At 39.6% G+C, this 23,466-nt stretch overlaps 1 protein-coding gene across 5 annotated transcripts in view; it reads left to right on the top strand.

Annotated features, from left to right (window-relative positions):
• The window catches only part of FBXL4 (F-box and leucine rich repeat protein 4), a 102,588-nt gene that overhangs the window by 60,665 nt on the left and 18,457 nt on the right, over positions 1–23,466 (top strand). For 2 of the 5 annotated variants that reach the window (XR_006176201.2, XM_042857628.2), the window contains exons 7-8: positions 9,310–9,381; positions 10,696–11,008. Coding sequence is in view for 3 of the 5 variants with exons in the window: in XM_042857628.2 (XP_042713562.1) it covers positions 9,310–9,381; positions 10,696–11,008 (385 nt within the window). In the remaining 2 variants the exon portion in view is untranslated. Of the gene's footprint in view, positions 1–9,309; positions 9,382–10,695; positions 11,009–20,201; positions 22,662–23,466 lie in introns of those variants that run through there. The other 3 variants (XM_042857627.2, XM_008164874.4, XR_010599556.1) reach the window with 3 other exon arrangements.

Genomic DNA, 23,466 nt, shown 5'->3' with positions numbered 1-23,466 from the left:
TCTCTTTAATGTTTATTCATTGAATACTCATTCATAGCATAATTTCAGCGCTTGCTGGCACTGATGCATTTCAAGTGCACAATGAACAATGAAAGTATTATTGTGTGAAATAATTTGACAATACACATCATTATGATTTGGGCATGAACATTATCTTGATCCAGTGCATATCTGAAGTATTCTTTGTGCATATATACTGTAGCCAAAATTATATTTTAGTTAGATCTGAAATCCACAATTACAAATTAGAAAAAATTGTGACAGCATCCTTGTTAATTAAATATTTGTAGGATGTAATGTGAGAGTATATATTTCATTTTACAAGATATTCTAAATACTTTTGTAGGTTATGAGTGGTGAGACAACAAAAGTTTTCATTTTTACTGCAAATACAGTTTTATAATAGTTGAAATATATGAATTCGCTAAATTAAAATGCCTGTACAACACACACAAACTTTTTTTTTCTTTTACATTTAATATGATTATAATATTTATGAATGGTTCTCAGTTGGCAGAAAGGCCTGGTGCAACTTGGAAGTTTCAGCAGCTTGTGGAGGGGGCAGTTTGGGCTTACGCCACTGGCATAAGGCATGAGAAACATGTTTTCTCTTGTTTTATTTCTTAAATGGTGAGTAGTTAAATAGGTAATATTGACATTAAAATTTTTCTACTTACATTTCAGAGTTAACCCATTTACCTGAATGGATCAATTAATACCTCTTAGAGCTATTGTTTCAGGCTGTCTTCAGATTCAGTCAGACCTAATTAAATAGTTTATGTTCACGTTTTCAAGGTTATCTTTACAGCCAAAAGGGTTGTAGACAAACAAAAATTAATGAAAGCTGCAGCACAGTTTCATAGCAAGAGGTGATTCCATAGGAAATATATAAATCATGGAATTCATAGGGCCTGAATCATGCCCTTGGTGTCACCCATATGACCCTATTTAAGGCTAATGGAGCTACCCACTGTCACTAAGTCCCTAATCTGAAGAGGATAGATGGGGATTACACAGGCGTAAATAAAGATATAATTTAACCAGCAGAACAAAACCAAAACACTGATACCTGGAATATATGTAGAGATCACAATGGCTGTTGAAATAACTCAAGTGTTACCTGGCACTTCTGTGGTGCTAAGTAATTACAGAGCACGAAGGCACCTATTACGTATCACAAATACTAAGATTCAGATTATACCAATGGCAGGCAGGCACATGTTTGGTTTTAGGGCCCTGTAACTGTGTACAGTGATAAAACCCTCTTCCATGTTCTGTGTCCTCCGCAGTAATGTCCTTAGCTCATCTGTTCCTAAATCTGTGACCAAAGGTATTGGAAGGAAGGCCACAAAACTAACTTCTACCACAAGAGACTCCTCTCTGTCAAAAATACAACATTAATAACAAATGGCCTACTAGCCAAAGTGCACCATAAACGGGAACTTACTTGAAATGGGAGATTGCCCATATGCGACTTTTAACTAGGGCTGCCACAAGCCCATCTTTCACCAGTGGCTCCCTACTATCGTGTCTCAAACATCTTCCCTTTAATCCTGTGCACACTAGTATGGTCCCAAAGGGATGCTCCAGGGAAAGGCAAACCTCCCTTCCCAATACTAACTTAATCAATTTGCTGTAAAGGAAAAAGTATGGCTACTGTATTCAGCCTGAGCAAATGATTGAGAATTGTCCATAATTATCTCTAGGTCCACAAACTAATAACACACAACCCTAAAGTGCAATTTTGTATATGTTAGCCCAGGGAAAGTCACCATCTACAAACTCTAGGGTGTACAGCAAGGGAGTAAGAGTAGTTCCTATGTCCACTGGCATCAGGAGAGGCCTCCTACGTCTGGGAAGAAGGATGATCCAGTGGCGAAGGCGCTAGCTTGGGGTTTACAAGATGTGTTCTATTACCTGCTCTACCACAGACTTCCTGTGTGGCCTTGAGCAGGTCCCTTAGTCTTTCTGTGCCTCATTTCTCCATCTGTAAAATTGGGATAATAGCACTTCCCTGCCTCACAGCAGTGTTGTGAAGATAAATACATTGAAGACTGTCATGCACTTAAATACTATAATAATGGAGACATATAAGTATCATAGATAGATGTATGGATACATACTTGGAATTTCTGCTGCCCCCTTGATGCAAGCACTTCTGGGTTGCTGGAATGCCAGTCAGTCTCCAAGAGGCCAACCTCCTCCCTCATCAAGCAGCAACAAAAAGGGGTGATTAAAGAGTTTAATTAAGATATCTGGAGCAGCATATCACAAGTCACAGCAAGGCAAGAATAAAAATCATTTTGTAGAAGAAGCACTACACAATATATGAATAACAAGTCAATCCCAAGAGAAGTGTTATCTTATTTGGTGCTTTAATACACTCATTGATATAGGCAGCTGTCTTGGTGAGGTCTAAACGTAGTTCAGCAGTGCCATCCATAGTTGTGAATGCTTTTCTTCCCACTGAAGTGAAGTTAACCACAAGGATGTCAGAATGTAAAAATGAGAACCTTTTAACAGAGAACAATAAAACAGTGTGGGGTCACAATACCAGGTAGCTCTGTAGCATGTGTCTATAGCATTTTTGCTATATGCAATATATATAGCTTTGATTGCCCCCCCCCTCCAACTTGCCCCCTTCAGGTTAGATCAGAGAATATAATGGCTTAAATGTAAAGCTGGCTTGGCCACCTCTTAGTTCTTAGTTGGCATGTGGTTCACTGCTTGCAACCTGGCTACTGAAACAGCACACACAAAAGTCAAAACAGACTAAAATATATTTCAAATCCTTCCTAGTTCATATATTCCTCACCAAAGTCTAGTGCTGAAAAAGGGAGCGCAACATTGATAGCTGTGCAGCAATCTAGATCCAAATTAGGTTTACAGGAACCAGGCCTAAGGGTATCTAGTTTTCATCCTTGAATATTCCTGTTGCACCCAAGACCTGCTTTTTATGTCAGAATTACTCAAGTGTTCTATCCAGGGGACGCATGGTATTGAAAATAGTTTTTAATTGAATGCTGCTCTATTTTTGTTAGGCAGCCAAACACTATGTAAATTTCTCTGAAATTAAAAAAAACATGCTGAATTACTAGCTTGCTTTAAAAACAAAAATGGAACCTAGTGATTCTAATATCATTCAGGTTCTGTATGTTTCCTTTATAAAACACTCTCATTCAATCTTTAACTAGCCTACTTGTTTCTGAGTATTGTAATACGTACAAGTATGTAACTTCAAACTGACCTTTGCCTCCTACACTATCTTGGACTCAGTAGGATGAATTAAGCCCAGACTGGAAATCTTAATTTCCTTGCTTGAGTGGTTTTAAACTAGATCCTTATTTCACCTTTAATATTCTTTGTATGTCTGTTGTTACTATATTCTTCTTTCAATCAGAGTGGAATTTCCTTTTGAGAATATCGTTAGTGCTACCAAAATTGTTCTCTTAGAAACTAAGATACAATGGTGATAGTTGCCTTAGAAATACCTATGGTATATAACAAAAGTGATATAATGTGATATAACTATACTGATTTACCCATTGTGACTTTAAAATAAAAGAGGCATTTCAGAGAAACTACACAGCATCTGCTACTCTGGTTTAGTAACTAAAAAAATTCAGACAAAAAGCCATAATTCTTTCTAAATCGTCTCTTAACATACAAGTTGTTTCGTAAATTCTGCCAACTCCCTTCCCCTCTCCCAATTTTGGCATTGTGTAGTAAAGAGTAGACAGCCAAAGAGTGGGAAGAAATTTAGTTCCGAATTACTAAAATTATTTAAATTAATAGCTTCTGGGTGGCTTCAGATAATCCCAACAAGATTAGCTTTTAGAATAATTGTCTAGATTTTTTGTCTAAAATTTCACTATTTGCATGTTTAAAATCATCGGAGGTATAATTGTTTCTTCATGATGATAATAATAGCACCTTTCATCTTGAAGTAGAATTGTCTACTGTCTGACCTGATTTCCTGCACATTGGCATTTGCAATGTGGTGGAATATATTCTTTGCTAAATCTAGGAAATAAAGAGTCACTTACCTTAGATAAGGATCAGTAAAAGCATCACAGATTATGATTGTCTGTTTTCAAATTACTGTGTTTTGCTAGCTTCTTTCCCCAGAAATGCTTGTTTTAGTATTTTTGCAACTGAGATCCAAAATAGGAGAAGAATTTTTTTTTTAATATTGTGGGATCGTGTATGGAAAGGGGTATTTGCATGTGATCTTATTGAAAACTCCCTATGTCCAGTCTTAGCTGTTCCAGATTTATATTGATTTAATGTGGAATTATATTTTTAAAAAATGAAGCCAGAAGCTTGCTGCCATCACAGACTGCTCATCTGAGAGCTGAACTTGACATAGGAAAAGGAAAGCTGTTGCTATTCAGCAAGATACTTCTAGATGTCCAAAAAAACTGAATTAATGCTCTTAACAGTGTGATTTGGTGAGCTTTGCTGGAATTTGATTTATTGCTTCTCTGCAGTAGTATGGCAGAAATTACATACATTTGCAATAAGGAGTAGAGGTTAGAATGCCTTATAAGATAGGCCAGTGCTTCTCTCTTGAACAGAATTTTCTCAGTCCCCTCCATGTCACATTTTCACAGTAGGGGCATTCCCCATTTTATCTGCCCCATTTGCTATAGAGATCTTTGCTCTGAGCCTGGGCTTAGGATCACCACTCAGAAAGAATACTTCAGTATTCTGTGCCTCCAAGCAGCACACATGGCAGACTCCATGTCTTCCCTTGTAGCAGAGCTTTCACAAAATGGTCAACTAAATGTCTACGTTTCTTCATTGCCTTTGAAGTTTATCTCCTCAAAGCTGCTAAACTAAAAAAAAAAAAAAAATCATCTTTTGGCTTTCTGAGGAGGGTCTGAAGGACGGCACCTCTTTTCCTCACCCCCTTCAGAAATGGCAGACAGCAAGCCAGCTCCCAATCAGCATATGGGCAGGGTCAAGGTTGAGAAAGTGGAGCAGGCTACAGGAAAGCCTGGCTTGTGCTGGTGTGTGGGTGAGATTCATGCTGAGATAGTTGAGCAGCTTGCATAGGAGCTCCTTTCACTGAGACCTGGCCAGAATCGGGGGCATTCAATTGAAGGTAAGGGTTGTTTTTTTAAGCTCCCACTCCATAGTTATGGGACTCCTATTCTCACAGCTTGTAAAACCAGGAAGGAAAATTTCACTGGAGTCTTCTGAATCTTAGGACAGAATCTCAGGGAAAGACCTGTGACTGTCCTCTCCCCTCCCCCTCCCCCCCCCCCCCCCGGGTGCAACTTGGAACTGGGGTACAGCTGAGCCCTCTGTCTTAACAAACTGGGTTCCCTCTCGCACTGTGACATTGTGACAAGCTGCAGAGTCCTGCAAGCTTGCACTTACACCAACATGCATGGGTAGGGACCACACCCAGCTGTGTTCATGAATGCTCTGGACAGCCACTGCATGAACCAACAATAGAGAGACTTCAACCAAAATACCCCCCAGCTATGGACCCCCGGAGCTGTATCGTCCTGCCCTGGTCAAAAGCCTGACCAGTAAAGATTATTACAGTCACCCAGTCTCCGCTCCCACCCCCACCCGGCGTGTCGTGGAGAGGAATATGCACAAAACCTTTAACTGAGCTGAGATTTTTCCCAAACACTTCACTCAACACCACACTGGTTAAGAGAAAATATAAACAGGTTTATTAACTAATATGGCGTACAAATTGTCACAGAGCCCCGTAGCAACCCAGAGGATGAAATTCTTGCTCCCAGCCAGCACATAGGCATGGTACATGCTGAGATGGCTGAGAAACATCCCTCCTCCCACAAGCTATTTTACCTGAAATATTTCAGATGCCCTGAAAGGTGCCAGCTCTTGTGACCTTTCTTATACTAGTGAGTTATTTTGTCTTCAGTTGCTCCAGCTCTGTCCTTGTTCTCAGCAGTCAGTCCCTACTCAGCTCAGACCAAGCGGCAGGGATCACCTTCCCTGGGAGAATCATAGGACTGGAAGGGACCTCGAGAGGTCATCTAGTCCAGTCCCCTGCACTTGTGGCAGGACTAAGTGTTATCTAGACCATTTCTGGCCGGTGTTTGTCTAACCTGCTCTTTAAAAAATCTCCAATGATGGAGACTCCACGACCTCCCTAGGTAATTTATTCCAGTGTTTAACCACTCTGACAGTTAAGCAGTTTTTCCTAATGTCCAATCTAAACGTCCCTTGAAACGCCTGTCTCCTCTCCCTTTCCAGTTTCCAGTGATCCCCACAGGAGCTCATAAAGTTGTTACTGTTTTCCTTAGGAAGACATTCAGGAAATGTGTCGGCAGACTGTCCTTTCAACTCTCCCTCACACAGGTCCCCTCCCCACTTCTCTCAGGGTTTGGCCCAGGTACTGGTGAAGGCTGTTGCTCACAATCAGCTCTTAAAGAAACAGTGCTAATTTTAAAATCCCTCATGAGAATCTCCCTTCTACTCTAAAGAGAAGAAGAAATCTCTAAAGCTGTACTTTTGACACTGTTAAACCAAGCTTTCCAGAAATAAACGTAAGGGAAAAGGGTCTTACTTCACAGGTGCTTATGCTTTTACTAAATGAATCACTAAAAAACAAAACACAAACCCCTTCCCTACCTAAAGAGTTGAAGAAATGCTGAGTAATTCCTCAGGTAGTTAATGACAGTTTGATTAAGGTGGAGTGGGAATTCTCTATCAAGTTTTACTTATACTTAAGGTAGGACTAAAAGGCCTTCATTAATCTGCATAAGGCTAAGCCTCCTTAGTAGAGGGCATAGTCGTACCAGCTGAGGGAGGCTTTCCTGCCAAACCACCATACAGAAGAATAAGGTTTTCACTCAGACTGAATTTGTATATAGCAGCTTTAGCCCTGAGAATATTGGCTGCAGTCTCTGTGCATATCTATGCTCAACTGGGAGGCCATTGTGAGCATGCACGTGCATGCATACACACCAAAAAAACCCTACTACATCAAACCTACCTTACACTAGATTTCCCTAGGAGGTTTCTGAGGACTGATGCATCACCTGACTCTGATTTACTATACATTCAAAACGTCAAAAGACTTGCTGGGATATCCTTGAAGAAATTGGAATTGCAGACTGACATCTTATCTTTCTGAATGTTTTGTTGGTAAGTCCTTTGGAGAGCATGGAGACAAAGCTGTCACTGAGACTTGAGACAAGGGAATAAGTTCCTCCTTCCATTGAGAGAATCATCTACCTTATCTCAGCAGATGTTCCCTTTGAAGCTGCTGTTCCTCCAGATTCCAGCCGAGAGATTGCACATTAAGAGGAGGCCATTGCTGCCTTTCCTGAGAGGTGGAAGACCAACTCTGTGATTTTCTGGAAAATGATCCAACTCCAAAAGAATCTTTTGATTTTGAATTTTCTACATTTGGGCAGATCATCTCCTCCCACCTGTCTACGAAGATTGCCTTTTTAGATGCTATTACATCTGCTCAGAGGTCCTTTTTTAAATAGTTATTTTCATTAGTCTGATTTAGTAGTCAATAGTAGACCCCTACCATGAGGTTACCCATATTTTTTTTATTCCTTTTATCTTTACCCAGAAACTCTCACCTGGTCTGCTCCTTCTTGACCTCAGAACAAGTGTGTGTGTGTGTACACCAAGTCTCAGTGATGCCAGTTGTCATAATTTTGTTTATGAACTAATACTTCCAGTTCTTCCTGTTTATTACCCATACTCCTTGCATTTGTATGTAGATATGTAAGAAGTTGAGCAGATTCCATCACTGATTTCCATCTTGTTGTTCCTATGACCCTATTTTCCATGTCCCCTGCCCCTGCCCAACATCTAACCCTCTTTTAAAGTTGTCTTTTGTTTATACTTACTCACCCACCCCCATTGAACCTAGTTTAAAGCTGTCCTCACTAGGTTGGTGAGTTGGTGTGTTAAGATGTTCTTCCCCTTCTTGGTCAGGTAGGCCCCATCTCTTCCCAGCAGACCACCTTCCCAGAACAGTATCCCATAATTGAGGCTTCTGATGCTTTCCCATCGACACCATCTGTGCAGCCGTTCATTCATCTCCAGGATGCACATATCCCTTCCTAAGCCCTAACACTTAACTGGGAGGAAAGATGGACAAGAACCCAGACATTTTTCTTCTAAAAGTTTAGTACAGAAAATAAATTAGACTGATTTTATATAAATTACTAATATACATACACAGATGGTAGACCAGTTCTCCTTTAGCCCTTCTACTTATTAACAAGTTGTTTTGTCTTTTATATTCCGCTTGTTTTATTTTCCTCAGTGAAGAACTACTACAAATACTGTAGATTTCCAAATATTATGTTGTCAATATGTTGTGATATTTATTCCTGTTTATGAACTCTCATAGGTTTCAGAGATTACGGCATACAAATGGTCATATCTTTAAAAGGTGATTAAAATGTTTTAAATGTAGCTCACATTTATTTGTAGTTCTGTTTATCCACAAATGTATGACAATTTTGGTTTCTTTTGCCCTTCAGTTGGAGTATATTTCAAAACTCCAGAACAAAATAAGGCAATACAGTGCAATATAGTGTAGTAAAGTGGTGTGTTTTTTTTAGAAGCAGAAATTTTCATGAAAACACGTAGCCTCACCTTGTCGTATGGAAATAAAACTGAATATTTAAGCATATAAACATTCTGCAAGGTGCACCTGATTCTAATATAGTTTCAGATTCTTTTAGTTGTGTGGCAGTATTCTGAACAGAATTGCCGTGTTAAAATGGCAGAAACATGACTGTAAAGTAAACGTTATATTCATTTCAGTCTGCATGTTGCTAGTGACAGGTGCTCAATGGTTGTCAGTACCCTTGTCAGCAAAGAGAATCCTTTGACATTAAAGTCCCCAGTTCAATCCTGATGCTGTGTGACTCTATTGGCAGGTCCATCAGGCTGTAGCTGATCAGTGAATGTCAGAGATGCTGCTGTTCTTCTGGGATGTCACCTGTCCCTAGTGTTTTTGGTTTGGCCTTGCTTGTTGTTTGAACTTACCACACTTTCCAACAGCTCTCCTGTGGGAAATGAACTGATAGGTCATGGGAATATAGGTATCTTTAGGGCATGCAAAATCTCATCCAAAGTGACTTACATAAAGGCTTGTAATGATTACCTTGACTCTAAGCCAATCAATGGTTAGCGCGCTTAGGGACTCATTAAATGGCATTTGTGGTGTCTGTAACCTAGGTTTTGAGCTGTATTTCAGGGAAAGTGGTGACAGCCTTTAATGTCTAATTGACCTCTTCTCTTTGATTCACTTTCCATATTTGCCTCTGATGTGGTCCCCAATGGCAGCAAACAGCACTGCTCAGCATTCTGAACTTCTGTTCAGAGCTTCAGCACCTCAGCCTTGGTAGCTGTGTCATGGTAAGTAATTGAAGTCGTGTTTGTGAGGGAGAGAGATGACTGAGACTGAACTTACTTTTCTTTGTTTACAAAAGTATTAAAAGATAGTTTACTTCATTTGCTTATCTAACATTATCCTCTATTTTTATAGGGCAAAAATGAATGTGTGTGTGTTTAAAGGAACACTGGCCAGTTTTGTAGGCCTAAAATTTAGCTCACCATCTCCTTGCCCCTGACTGTTTGTAAAGTGAATGCAGTTCTTTATATGTTTAGTGTTCTTTTGCTTCCAAAACTAATGATTGTTCATTTTTATTTAAAACAAATATTCATTATTGGAAGCCTGGCACTCATGAACAACCCCAACAGTAATAAATCTCTGTGTATGCAGAATGAGTTAGTTTTACGGAGATATTTTTAGTCATAGGCTTCCCAGGGCTATGGGCTTTTTGTTACTTTTAAAAAAAATAAAAAATTGGAATTGCTAATGAAGAGCCCTTCCTAAACTACGTTGTACCTGCATGCAAGAGGCAGACATAGAGGGGGGCTTATTTTGCAGCTCTCTGTGGCTATAAATACAGCAGAGTACTTAATATGCGACTTGATGGGCTTCTCTACCTAATCAGGAAGCAAAAGAAAAAGGAAGAGCTGGATAGACCTCCCCCAGTTGGCTCAGCAGTACCAACTAGCTCTTCCAAGAGTCTAGACTTCTTATCACTCCTTTGATAGTGAGTTATACTGCCCATACAGTGGGTCACTTCTTCATTCTCCCTAACTTCCACAGTGGGGACTGGCAGTGCTTCCCTCAAGGCTAAATCCAGGTTCAGCCCTTGTTCAACCTTGAAAAGGGATGAGACTTATTCTTCTGTCCATATGCAGATATATGTGCACTGTTTATTTTATTAAGTGCCGTTAAACCACCAATAGCTCTGTTGTTATCCCTCCAATTGCCCCTTTATATAAGTAGGGCATACCACTGTCAATGAAACTTAATTACCCTTTGGGGGGGGGGGGAAGGCTCTTACAAACATTGCATTAGCAGTGCAAAAAGGAATGTTGGGAAGAAAATCAGTTTTAGTTATAGATTTTAATTGGTCTTTCTTATTCAGTATGTAAATTTAAAAACAAAAGTTTAAAAACTGATGGGAAATTTACCTTGCTGTTGTCTTTTTTTAAAAAGCAGAATGAGACCTGTCCAATGTGGTAATGAACTCCTCTCCAAATTCCTTAGAAATGAAAAACACTGAAGACAGATCAATAGATGTATTAGCAAACAAAGCTGCTTGGGTCTAACTGGGAATAACGATATATAAGAAATAGTGCTTGTTCTCTTCACAGATTGAAGACTATGACCTGATAGCGAGTATGATGGGAGCAAAGTGCAAAAAACTGCGTACTCTGGATTTGTGGAGATGTAAAAACATTACTGAAAATGGAATAGCAGAACTGGCTTCGGGATGTCAGCTCTTGGAGGAGCTTGATCTTGGCTGGTGCCCTACGCTACAAAGCAGTACTGGCTGCTTCACAAGCCTTGCGCGTAAGCTCCCAAATTTGCAAAAGCTCTTTCTTACAGCCAACAGGTCTGTGTGTGACACGGACATTGAAGAACTTGCCGCTAACTGTACTCATCTTCGGCAGTTGGACATACTGGGTAAGGAAACACATGAATACTTGCGTTATTGTTTTTTCATATGTTGTAGGAAGTGAGGACTAGCTATTGCATAAAATAACTTAGTTCCAGATCTTAAATATTCTTTAAAAAAATAAGTCCCAATACAATAAAATTAAAAATGACTAAATTGCTCTAAGGTCCCATTTTTGACTTAATCAGCCATATGGCTTGACTTAGTTTGATAAGCAGTTTCATAAAGGTAACATTAGTGTAATTTACTATTCTAATAAGGGGGGAGGGATAGCTCACTGGTTTGAGCATTGGCCTGCTAAACCCAGGGTTGTGAGTTCAATCCTTGAGGGGGCCACTTAGGGATCTGGGGCAAAATCAGTACTTGGTCCTGTTAGTGAAGGCAGGGGGCTGGACTCAATGACCTTTCAAGGTCCCTTCCAGTTCTAGGAGATAGGATATCTCCATTAATTTAATTTAAATTTAAGTTGGTCTTTTTTATTAGGGTTTTTAAGAGTTATAAATTCTTAATGCTTTTTTGGCTGAAAAAAATCTTTGTGGTTACTGTTGCTGGTTTTCCTACGCCTTTTTTTTTGCTTTTATGGTATTTGTATGGAGTATGATAGACTATATTTATAAAGTGTGAGTCTTTTGATCAAATAAGCAGACTTTTCTTGCAGAATACACATCAGGCAGAACAGAATAATATTCTCCATTCTTTTTGTCACTTTTACTAGACGATAATGTCTCTTTTAAAGTTAAAAAGTACTTTACAATGCAACTTAATTGTGTTTTCCACTGATGCAGAAAGGAAAAAAAGTAACTTTTTGCAAAGCTTAAATTTCTAGCCCTTTGTAGCGCTTGCAGATGGCAGTACCTTTTGCAGTCTGAAATAAAATATGCTTTAGACTCTTGAATGAGGAATTTGTGAAGGGAAAAGTATCTCTACAGAACATTACATTAATCCTGTTAGACTGCAACACGTGGTTTCATTATTTAAAATGGTGGAAGACTGCATGCATTGCCATGAGCCAAGATTTCCTTTAGGGACGGGTTCTTGTACATTTGATGGATATTTTCATGGGTTTAGTTGAAAGAGGACGATAGAAGCCTAAAAGGAAGCAATTAAATTAATTCAATACGAGTCATGAGAACAAGTTTTAAAATTGATTCTGCAAGAGGCTGAGAACCTTCCGTTCACATTGCCTTTAGTAGGTGGTTAGAGCTATCATTATCTCACAGGCTCAGGCTTTACATGTGCAAGAAAATTTACAGCATGGCTTCTAATTGTTAAACACCTCTATATAGCTCATACATAAATACCATAGAACATGGTTTCATGCTGTTGTCCTATGGCCAACATCCAACCAGCATTCGGAAGAAAGGAAAACAGGTGCAAGTTCATTCTTCCCAGAACAAATTGATCAAAACCTAAACTTGTATGTGCTTTGTAGTCTGTGTGATGGGTTGCCCCCCTTAGGATGCAACTGAGTCAGCCTATTCTGCCAGCCTGGGTCCTCTTTACCTGGCTTTTCTGGGTTAGGCTCAGAAGCCTCTTCCAACCAAGCACACAGGCAGGGCCACACCCAGCTGCACAGACAGAGATTCGCTCTGGAAAGATTCAGCCTTAGGGGCTTGCTCCAACACTCCGGTGCCCACTCCTTTTTAGGGGTACAAACCCAAAGGCTTATGAAATTCGCCCCCCTCCCTCAATGTGGAGGGAGATATGCACAACTTCTTGCCCCCCCAGTTAGAAATTACATAAACTGGGTTACATTATAAACAAGAAATAAGTTTATTAACTACAAAAGTGAATTTTAAGTGAATATAAGAGATAACAGACAGAACAAAGCAGGTTACTGAGCAAATAAACCAAAGTCTTCAAGCTAAGCTCAATATACTTAAGAAACGGGTTACAAAATGTAATTTCTTACCCTAAATGTTATTTTAGACAGGTTGCAAAGTTTCTGTGGTTCATAGTTCCAATTATATTTCTTTTCGGACTGGAGCCCTATCTCAGTCTGGACTTCCCCTCCCCCCATCCCGCCCCGCCTTCTCTTCAGGTGGCTTTAGCAGTCTTTCTTCTTGGGCAGACAGGCCATGGAGAGGAGGAGCCCCCTTTGCCTTCTTCCCCACCCTTAAATAGGATTTACATAAGGCAGGAATCCTTTGTTTCCCAAACTTGACACACACACCTCTCCCTTTCCAGTGGAAAGTTACAAGAATTCCCAGGTAATGTTTAGTATCAGGTGACAAGACCACCTGACTCTAGTATCACAGCATCCATGAGTCAGTGGCTGTATGGAGCGTCCTCAGGAAGGACTTTTCACAGTCCATTGTCCTTGCTGATGGGCCATGTGTCCTGTCTGACTTTTTCATTGTTGTACCTGAAGTGTTAGCAGTGGGTGTCACCCAAAATAGCATAGTTGAAATACAAATACATAGTCAATATTCCTAACTTCAGATACATAAATGATACAGGCATACAAATTGGATAATCACATTCAGTAAATTATAACCTTTCCAATGATACCTTACAAGACCCATCTTGCATAGAGTATCTCTGTTATGTCATATCCATATTATAAGCATATTTCCATAAAGAATATGGAGTGAAATGTCACACTCTGTTTTAAGTTAATTTATTTTGCAGCTAGATTAGAGAAGGCATATTTCCTGGTCATACAAACCAGATCTCCAAAAGGCTTACTGAATAGAGCATTTTATAAACATATACGTTCTTTTAGCCACCCACTCTTGTGCTTATCTATTATGATGGCATTGTGTCGGCCCACAAATCGATCTGACCTTTTCACTAGAACAGAGAGGCCAAGAAATGAATAGTACGGTTGTTTACCCTGCATAATGTCTGCAGGCTGTGCTTCCTCTTTGCCAGCAATAAGGGTTTGCTGCCACATTCTCCCTTAATATTGGAATTCACTTCTTGACACTTACATGCAAAATAATATCTGAACAGTGAAAGGAAAGGAACTAAGCTCCTGAGCACTTACTGCTGTTAACAAGTTAGATTATATTATTGCATATATTATAGAAGACCTTTCATGGTGAGACCACACGTGGTGTAATATCCAATCCACCTATTCTGAAACTGCTGTGGTGTCCTATTCATGGCAGTTGTTATGGAGACAACTTGCTAGGAGAATCTTGGAGCCCAGTTACCTAACGTAGCAAGGGATGCTTCAGCACTCTCCAAGTACACTGCATCAGCTCTCTGTCAAACCAGCGAACAAGTCCCTTCTATTGTAGGCATTACTGAAAATCTGGTTGTTTCCTCGGTCCAGTCCTCCCACTCCCTGCAGCAGCAAGGACCTTAAATCATATAACAAGATGGCAGCTCAAAAATAATGAGTCAGACCCCCCCCCCCCCAAAAATCATGGAGTTTTCTTTTTTAATGATCAGACTGTGTTTTGGGACCTAATTTCTGAAATTTCCTTGCACACTCCCAATGTGTGTGGCAATTTTCATTGTGCTAGACACTATACATACACATAAAACGACAGTTTCTGCTCTGAAGAATTTACAATCTAATGTAAAGCATAGTGGTGAATTTGTGACATGAGACATAAAACTGACACTCAATATATTTTTCTCATATATGGCTACCATTAGATGGGAAAACTTTTATTCTCTGCTAAACTGGGCTGGGTTCAAGCTGATGACTTACAAGTGAAGGCTCCACAGCCCACTAGCAATGCTCAGATTTACCTAATTCCCCATAAGTGCTAATGTTAACATCTTCATGAATGAAATTGTTTTATGGAAAGATATGTTTGTTAAATCCAGTTCTGAGCTTTTTGTAGCTTACCTCAAGTAGGGTCCTCCTCTCTGACACACAGACAAGATCTCCCACACATTGCTCTTAGTCTCAAACACAGACCTTAGTTTTAAAGGGAAAACTTCCCATTAAGCAAAACCAAATAATAAAAATGCAACATTAAAATACGTAATAGCACAATATCCAAAATAACTTCTACATTCAATGTTTTGCGATATAAAATCATTCCAACAATTACTCGAGGGTCTTTACACTAACTTTTATACATCTATGTGTAATTTTTTTTCATTCCTACCCGATCATCTGCAAATTTTGTATAAAAAAAACCTTCAGATCCACACCAGAGACCTCTTCTATTTCATCTGTAAGAGTAACTAGTAATAGAAAGCATGTGGTTGTCTTCTGTGGACTAGCTAAATACAAAGATTCACAGCACACACGTTGCCAGTGAATTACACAGGTACTTGTGACACAGCAGTGGAAACTCTGAGCATTGTGTGAGAAACAGGGCTGGCTCCAGGGTTTTTGCCGCCCCAAGCAGCCCCCCCCCCCCCCCCCCCCAAAAAAAAAAAGCTGTGATCGCGATCTGCGGCACTTCGGCAGCAATTCGGCAGGAGGTCCTTCACTCCGAGTGGGAGTGAGGGACCCTCCGCCGAATTACCGCCGAATAGCTGGACGTGCCGCCCCTCTCCGGAGTGGCCGCCCCAAGCATCTGCTTGCTAAGCTGGTGCCTGGAGCCGGCCCTGGTGAGAAAATCTCTTGTTCACTCCTCCAGAATTGTGGGAAGCCTGCAGCTTTCCCATTCTTGTGAGACTGTCTAAGCAGAGACCAAAATGAAGAACAGGAGGACTTGTGGCACCTTAGAGACTAACAAATTTATTAGAGCATAAGCTTTCGTGGACTACAGCCCACTTCTTCGGATGCATCCGAAGAAGTGGGCTGTAGTCCACGAAAGCTTATGCTCTAATAAATTTGTTAGTCTCTAAGGTGCCACAAGTCCTCCTGTTCTTCTTTTTGCGGATACAGACTAACACGGCTGCTACTCTAAAAAGAGACCAAAATGGCATTTCTCACAATAAATTCACAAGAGTTGGCAGCATTGACTTGGTTTCATTCTGATATTGTTAAAGCCTATAAACTCAGCAGGGAAAACTCCTCCTGTTCCAATTAGAGCATTTAACTCCATGGTGGCTTTGTGGGCAGACAAAAATGAAGCCTCTTTTGAAGAGATTTGCTGGGCTGCAACCAGTTTGATTCATTCATTTACGAAGCATTATAAAATCAATATCTTGTCCAAATTGGATGCTGTTTTCAGTTTCTGGGTCCTGCAATTTTATTCCTTACCTGCAGGGCCCCGTGTATCATGCAATTATGTGACCATGTAAATTGCTGCTTAACTGTGGATTATGTTTAAATGGGTGCATAACATGCTCCAGAAAATAAATTCCCATTAAAAACAACATTAAGGCCATGATCCTTGTCTGTGGTCTAGCAATTCAGAGTGCAGCTTTGGAGGAGGTGGTGATATAAAGATAGGTTTTAGCCACCATTGTGCTTCCTTAGCAAGCTGTGTGCTGGGGCTGGTTCCCCAGTATAAGAGCACCACAAAGGGACCATTATGGGAGATGGAGATCACAGGTGCACAGGAAAGCCTCAGACACATCCCCTTTCCATACCAGCTGCAGGGGATAGATGGTGTAGGAGCCATTGCACCAGCTTTACACCACTGGAGGATCCCCCTGTACAAGGATGATCCTACTATGACTGGCTGTGTAAGCATTTGAGCTACAATGTACTTGTCTTAGTGCAGCTAGATTCTGGCCTGAAGCCTCTAGGCCTTTTAGTTATGAAGATAGCCTCCAGAATGTGAACCATACGCTGAGCAATTGTCACATTCTGGGGTGCAATGCAGACCACTGAGGGGTTGTGGCAGCACCTGCCCCACAACCTTGTGTTTGTCACAATGCTTTACTGTTGTAGCTCCCAACCTGGACCACTCTCAAACAGCCAGACAGCACGCAGGTCACACCCTGAGTGTCAGTGTATAGCTGCAGCCCTGGTCCAGCACTCCCAGTCCTGGATTTTCCCAAAAATGTGTGTTTTGCACTATCCAGCCCTCTCCTAGGCAGTTCAGATATTAAAAGTTTGTTCCCCCTGTAAAGGATCAATATTCAACAGTTTGCTACTTTAACTGGCGTTACCAAACAGTTCAGTTGAAACACAGCACTGGATTAGTTTAGATCAGGGATCGGCAACCTTTGGCCCGCGGCCCGCCAGGGTAAGGCCACGGCAGGCCGGGTCAGTTTGTTTACCTTCCGCATCTGCAGGTTCGGCCGATCGCGGCTCCCACTGGTCGCAGTTCGCCGCTCCAGGCCAATGGGGGCTGCGGGAAGCGGCGCAGGATGAAGGATGTGCTGGCCGCTGCTTCCCACAGCCCCCATTGGCCTGGAGCGGTGAACCGCGGCCAGTGGGAGCCGTGATTGGGCAAACCTGCAGACGTGGCAAGTAAACAAACCAGCCCGGCCTGCCAGGAGGCTTACCCTGGCAGGCCGCATGACAAAGGTTGCCGATTCCTGGTTTAGATTAAAAAAAAAAAAGTTTATTTAACTACAAAGATATAGTTATATAGATAGATAGATAGATAGATATAGTTTTCAAGCGAGCAGAAGTATAGGGTCATAAATGATTACCAAAACAAAAAAAAAGATAAAATGCTTTCTAGTAGCTAAAACTTAACAAGCTAGACTTGGTTCAAGGTAAAAATCCTTATGGCATGTTCCCAGCTGCGTGGCTAGCCAAATTCTCAGGTCAGAATCTTTCCCCAAAGTCAAAAGACTGGTTCCTTTGTCGTCTTAGATGAAAGAGAGAGAGAGCGCTTGGGGTTTTTTCTTCTTTTCTTTTATAGCCCAGTTAACTTTGAAGTGGATTCTTCTGAGGGTTACCCCTCAAAGCAAAGTTTATTCAAACAGCAAAGAAGGCAACATGGAGATGAGGTGGAGAATGAGGCTCCATGTTCTTTCTTCTCACCTGTGTTTGCTGAAATGCAAATTTGCTTTGTCTTTTGCCATCTCCTCTCCCTGCTATCTCTTTAGGACCTTGTTAACTTCTTATATGCAAATTTAGGTAAATACACATTTATTTATTCAGGATACTTCTGCTCTGGCAGGGCTGTGTGGTTTTGAGCACGTGATAAGAACATCATACAGGGGGATTTCGTAACTTTACATATAAATGGTGCTACTCACATTTCACCATGATATTATTGACCAGCGAGTTACTGGTTTTCAGATGATACCTCACACAGCAAATTTTGTGTAAAGATTATTACAGTAGTGTGTAGTGTCTGACTACAGGGATACATTCGGTCGCAGCAATACAGTGTTGTCTGCCTGAATCTGCCAACAGCCTGAAATGATAACTCTGAGAGATGGGAATGGCTCTCATTCATCTCATTGTTAACTCTGAAGTCAGTCAACAGTTTGAATGTCAACATTGCTGATTGTTTTAACAGAAGCCTCAAACTAGTATGTTTATTTTTCATTGTTGTAGGTATTGTCAGATACTGACGCAGGATGCACTGGGGCAACTATTTACTACCAAAGGTTCCTGGCAAATCCTGCTCCCTAAAATTTACAGCCACCTTTGCCCTGCGCAAAAAGGGGTGATAAAGAAAAGCTGAATACCCTCTTTAGTGCCAAAATAATCAACTCCCTCCTAGTTACCAAAACACCTCCCACGCCTTCCTGTGTGCCAAAAGCCCCAACTGTCCCCTACCCAGCTGTCAAAATCTTCAGCTTTCCCCTGACAGCTTCAACATATAGTTAATCACTTAAAATACAAAAATTTGCAGCAAATTTAAATTTGAGAGCAGTGTAAAATAAATTGAATTGAATGTAAAATAAATAACAAGGAATACTGTGCAAATTGGAGTGGTCTGGGGAGTGAGGTGAGAGCATTTGTGGGAGCAGTGCCAGATAATTCCAGGGTCTCTGCTACATAACTTAAGTCTAATATGTTGCATAGGACACAGGAATCTTTGTACATTAATTGGTCGTCTTAGTTTTGTGCTCTCTAAAATTATTGCTAATTTATCTTTGTTGTTTTATGTATTAAATAGAGGCAGATGTTTTCAATTAAACTTTTGAAACATTTTGTGGGAGTGTGTTGAAGTGTCCCCTGCCATAGAATTTTGGGCTTCAATAATTTTCTTGAATTGCCTCTTTGACAACTACCATGCATGGGTCTTCCCAACAGTGCCAGGATAGGTGGATCGGATACATGAGCACATATAGGGGAATGCTGATTTACAGCTAAGGAACAAAATTGTCCAACTGAACAATTATTGCTCTCAGGCACTCTATTGAGCCAGTGCCAGAGAATTTTGCCAGGGAACAAATTGAACAACAAAGTAAAATGACAGATTTTTAAGACACCTGCTGTGCATTTGTACTAAGCAATGGGCACTTAATCGAAGTAACAAAACTCTAGTAAATAGAGATGGGCCCAAACTAAAATCCCATGTTCAAATCCACCTTCCTGTCAAAATCTCATACCAACCTGTAAAGGTAAATATCATGATAAGACGTCCCTACTATGAGGGACAGAGGAGAAAAGGTGTGCTGTACATATCCTTTTAATGTTTTTAATTTTTTGAGAAACATTCCTAATTGTACACAGCACAGGTAATGTTAAAAACATAGAAGATGTCATATTTCTCATCCCACAGTCATCTGTTGGTGGAGCTTATTCACTAAGATGACTTTTTTAGCCGTAAGAAATGTATTTCTATTACAGTTCATTGTATGTAGGAAAAGTTCACAGTTCTTTAAGAATCCTGATGTGTGTTAATATTCTTTATTATCCGAATCCAGCACCCACTAAAGCCAATAAATTCCAATTACTTCAGTTAGCATTAGACTGGCCCTTAGTAGCATGCATTTGTTGCAGCATTATATTACAGTCAGTGAATGGTGTCCACAATGTAAATACATGGATTTGGCATGATCTTTTGCTACAAACTCATTCGAAAGTGATGGCATCAGAGCACAGAATCCAGGCAGATTGCGGTGGCGGGGAGAGCCATCTTGCTTTTGCAATGTAGAGTCAGATCCTGCAGTCACTACTCAGAAAAAGTTCCCATTGAAATCTTGGAGTTTTTCCGGAACAAGAAGAAAACTGTGGATTTTTTTCTACACAACTTAAGCCATGGCAATCCCACAGACTTTCTGTGGTCAAAAGTGTGCAAAAACTTTCCCTGAAAAGAGCCCTTCATTTGAAAGGTAGTCAAAATAAATGTAGTGAAATAAACTTTTAATGAGGAATAAGGAGTAGAAGATTTCTTGCTACAACATAAATTGGCAGCTTTAACAAAGGTTCAATTCACATAAAAAAGTTAAAGTGAGCTTTTCTTTTTTGTTTTTAAACAGGGACAAGGATGGTAAGCCCTGCATCTTTAAGAAAATTGCTGGAGTCTTGTAAAGATCTTTCTTTACTTGATGTGTCCTTCTGTTCACAAATTGATAATAGAGTTGTCCTAGAACTGAATGCCAGCTTTCCTAATGTGTTCATAAAAAAGAGTTTCACTCAGTGACTCACTACGTATGCCGCTATGGAATTCATTTGACAGTGTTGTTTCCTGTGAATTTGTGATTACATTTTTCTTCAAAAAAGAAATTAAAATCTTCCATAAAATGGAGGGAACGATATTCATGAAATGAGTACATACTATGTATTTGGTGCTCCTGTACCTAGTATTTGTTTTCCCTTTGTTAATTGATGGCACTGCATGTGTTTAAATAGCCACATATGTGGCCTAAATTAGAGAAGATGAAAAAAACATATTCTTGATGCCCTTTTAAAGAAAATTTTATACAATAAGATACATTAAAATCCAGGGGAAAGTGAAGTTCTAACATTTAGCAATAGAGAAATGATGGGAGTTTCTCTGTCTTATAGGTTGTAGTGTTTTAGTTTTGGCCTGTGGCATAAGACCTTGTGATCTGGTGTGTAATGTGCTGTTTGAAAAATTGTTTAAGCTGGTGTAAAATCAGACTAGTTTGAAAAGTCACTTTTTTCTCTCCTTTTGTTGACAGTGACTGGTATCTATTTTAAAACTCTGATGTGTCTGCTAAGAGTTTTTTTTCCCCCTTCAAATGGATGAAATGTGGCAATGTTTTACAGTCCAGCTTAAACAGATAAATACAAAAACCCACCATATGAGTTTATAGCAGAAACTAAAAAGAAAGAAAATTACCTGCTTCCTCCTGTACTGGATATAAAATTTGTGTCAGATACTTCTTGTCCTAACTGATAACACATAGAAAACCCAAAAGCAATTTTCTTTCAAATTTCTGTTATGTCAAGGTGTGTTGACTTGTGGTACATCTGCCTTTTATATGAAGTACAATAATAGTGTTACTCAGGATAATGTATTAGAAACTCTTCCTTTGTTGGATACATACCTACTATCAAGTTTAAAAACAAATATTTGGTGTTCAGTAAAATCATGATGAAAATGTTGAGTTTCTAAACCAAAGGCAATGTGATTTGACTACGTCAGGGGTAGATAACCTATGGAACACGTGCCGAAGGCGGCACGCGAGCTGATTTTCAGTGGCACTAACATTGCCCGGGTCCTGGCCACTAGTCCAGGGGGTTCTGCATTTTAATTTAATTTTAAATGAAGCTTCTTAAACATTTTAAAAACCTTATTTACTTTACATACAACAATAGTTTAGTTACATATTATAGACTTATAGAAAGAGACCTTCTAAAAACGTTAAAATGTATTACTGGCATGCGAAACCTTAAATTAGAGTGAATAAATGAAGACTCGGCACACCACTTCTGAAAGGTTGCAGACCCCTGGGCTACGTACTAATTTATTCTGAGATGGGATGGGTTTTTTTCACCAAAAGAGACAATATCTTTGATAATCTAAACCCTCTTAGCTGCTGTTAATTCTTTGGAGGAGAGAGATGATGATGATGGTAGTGGATGAATGGTTTTCTTCTACTTTTTGCACTTCTCTGAATGAGACATTCTTTCCTCCATGATGGCACCAATGCTATTGTGAATTGGTATTTACAGCATGTACTCATATTTGCATAACTCCTGTCTCTTTAGACACTACTAGTGAACACAGACCCCCAGACATGATCTCTCATTTGGGATCAGCTCCATTATTGCCACCTTTATAGCAGATGCTGTACAATGTTTCTTCCTGTCCATTGGAAAAATAGGCATAACATTTTGCGTGGAAGAAGGCCATCCCTATACAGAAGATCATCAGCAAAGAAAATGTAAACTGATGCAGTAAATACCTGTCCACTGGAAGAGAAGTGCCTCAAAGCATCAATGAACCAGTGACCTCCATGGACCTAAATTAGCATTTCTGAACTCTCCACACCAATGCCAATGTTTTATAAATCATTTCGTGAAACAACTAAAGACCATTTTTCTGTTTTTATAAACCTCTATTCTGATTTAAATTGTACAGAATCTTGTAGAAAATCCCAAATCCAAAGAAAAGTGCACAGATGTCTGTCATTCACACACAGATATCATCATGTGATTTTCAGCTAGGTTCCTCCATTCTATTTGTCTTTCAGGGTACTGGAGCTACTTAGACATGTTTCAGTCTACACATCTTTTCAACTGACAGATGTCTGCCCTAGAGTCATTCTGTGCAAGATCTCATTTTATTTTGGGAGTGCTCACTTCTTTCAACAAAGTTTTTACTTTAAACTTATTTTAATATAATGTATTTACAATGTATTGAATAATGTCCAATGTATAATGTAAACTTATTTTAATGTAATGTATTTACAGTGTATTCATTGTAAATGAGAATTAAACATTTATGTCCCAGTTACAGGAGAACTCAAGTTCAGATTATGGGTGTTTACAGATATTGATGTTTTCAAATAAGTATCGTTTTTGTTGTGAAATTTCACTCCTCAGGGTGCATATGAATTTTTATCTTTATTTTTCTTTAAAAAAGAATGTTTTTATGTTTATAATTATAACTAGAATTAGATTTGTTTAGTATAGATGTAGTGGTATATTTTATGCCTTCCAAAGTACTGAAGTAGGTGATTAGTCTAGTCTTACTTCTGCACATAGGAATCTTTTAAAGATAACATGTAAAGGCTCAGGGGAGGTTATCAGTCTTTTTTTGCTTCATTATGAAGTATAAGGAAGGTCTGATTTGATTTTTGTTTTATTTCTGTTCTGTCTAAAGGATCTATTTCTGCTTGTCCCTTACATTCAAATTTCAGTGTGTGTCTGGAACACTCTGCGGTGACTGGAGATCTCGTTGGATTATGTTATCACACTTTCTGATAAAGTGGAACCTAATTAATTAAAGGGAAGTGATTTTTTTTCAGACTGTTTAAAACTTTTGGGGTTTGCTAACACATATTTAACTTAAATAATTGAGAAATACCTGGGGAAAAGGACATCTTTGTTTACAATTTGATACCCTTACTCTTCAGTTAATGGCTGAAGCACATTTTTATATCTCCAAGAAGTCTTCCAGCTAAAAGAGGGGACACCAGACTTGGCATTCCTGATATTTCTAAGGTAAAAAGCAAAAAAACACTTTCAGGCCTTCCTTATACATCATAAAAAAGCACAAATAGGCTACAATCTCAATTTTAATTGATGTTACCTCTTAGGATTTTATTATTG

The sequence above is a fragment of the Chrysemys picta genome, chromosome 3 (genome assembly GCF_011386835.1).
Source record: "Chrysemys picta bellii isolate R12L10 chromosome 3, ASM1138683v2, whole genome shotgun sequence".
Taxonomy (NCBI): domain Eukaryota; kingdom Metazoa; phylum Chordata; order Testudines; family Emydidae; genus Chrysemys; species Chrysemys picta.
The sequence above is the reverse complement of the archived record's forward strand: the minus strand, read 5'-3'. Positions and strand labels throughout refer to the sequence as shown.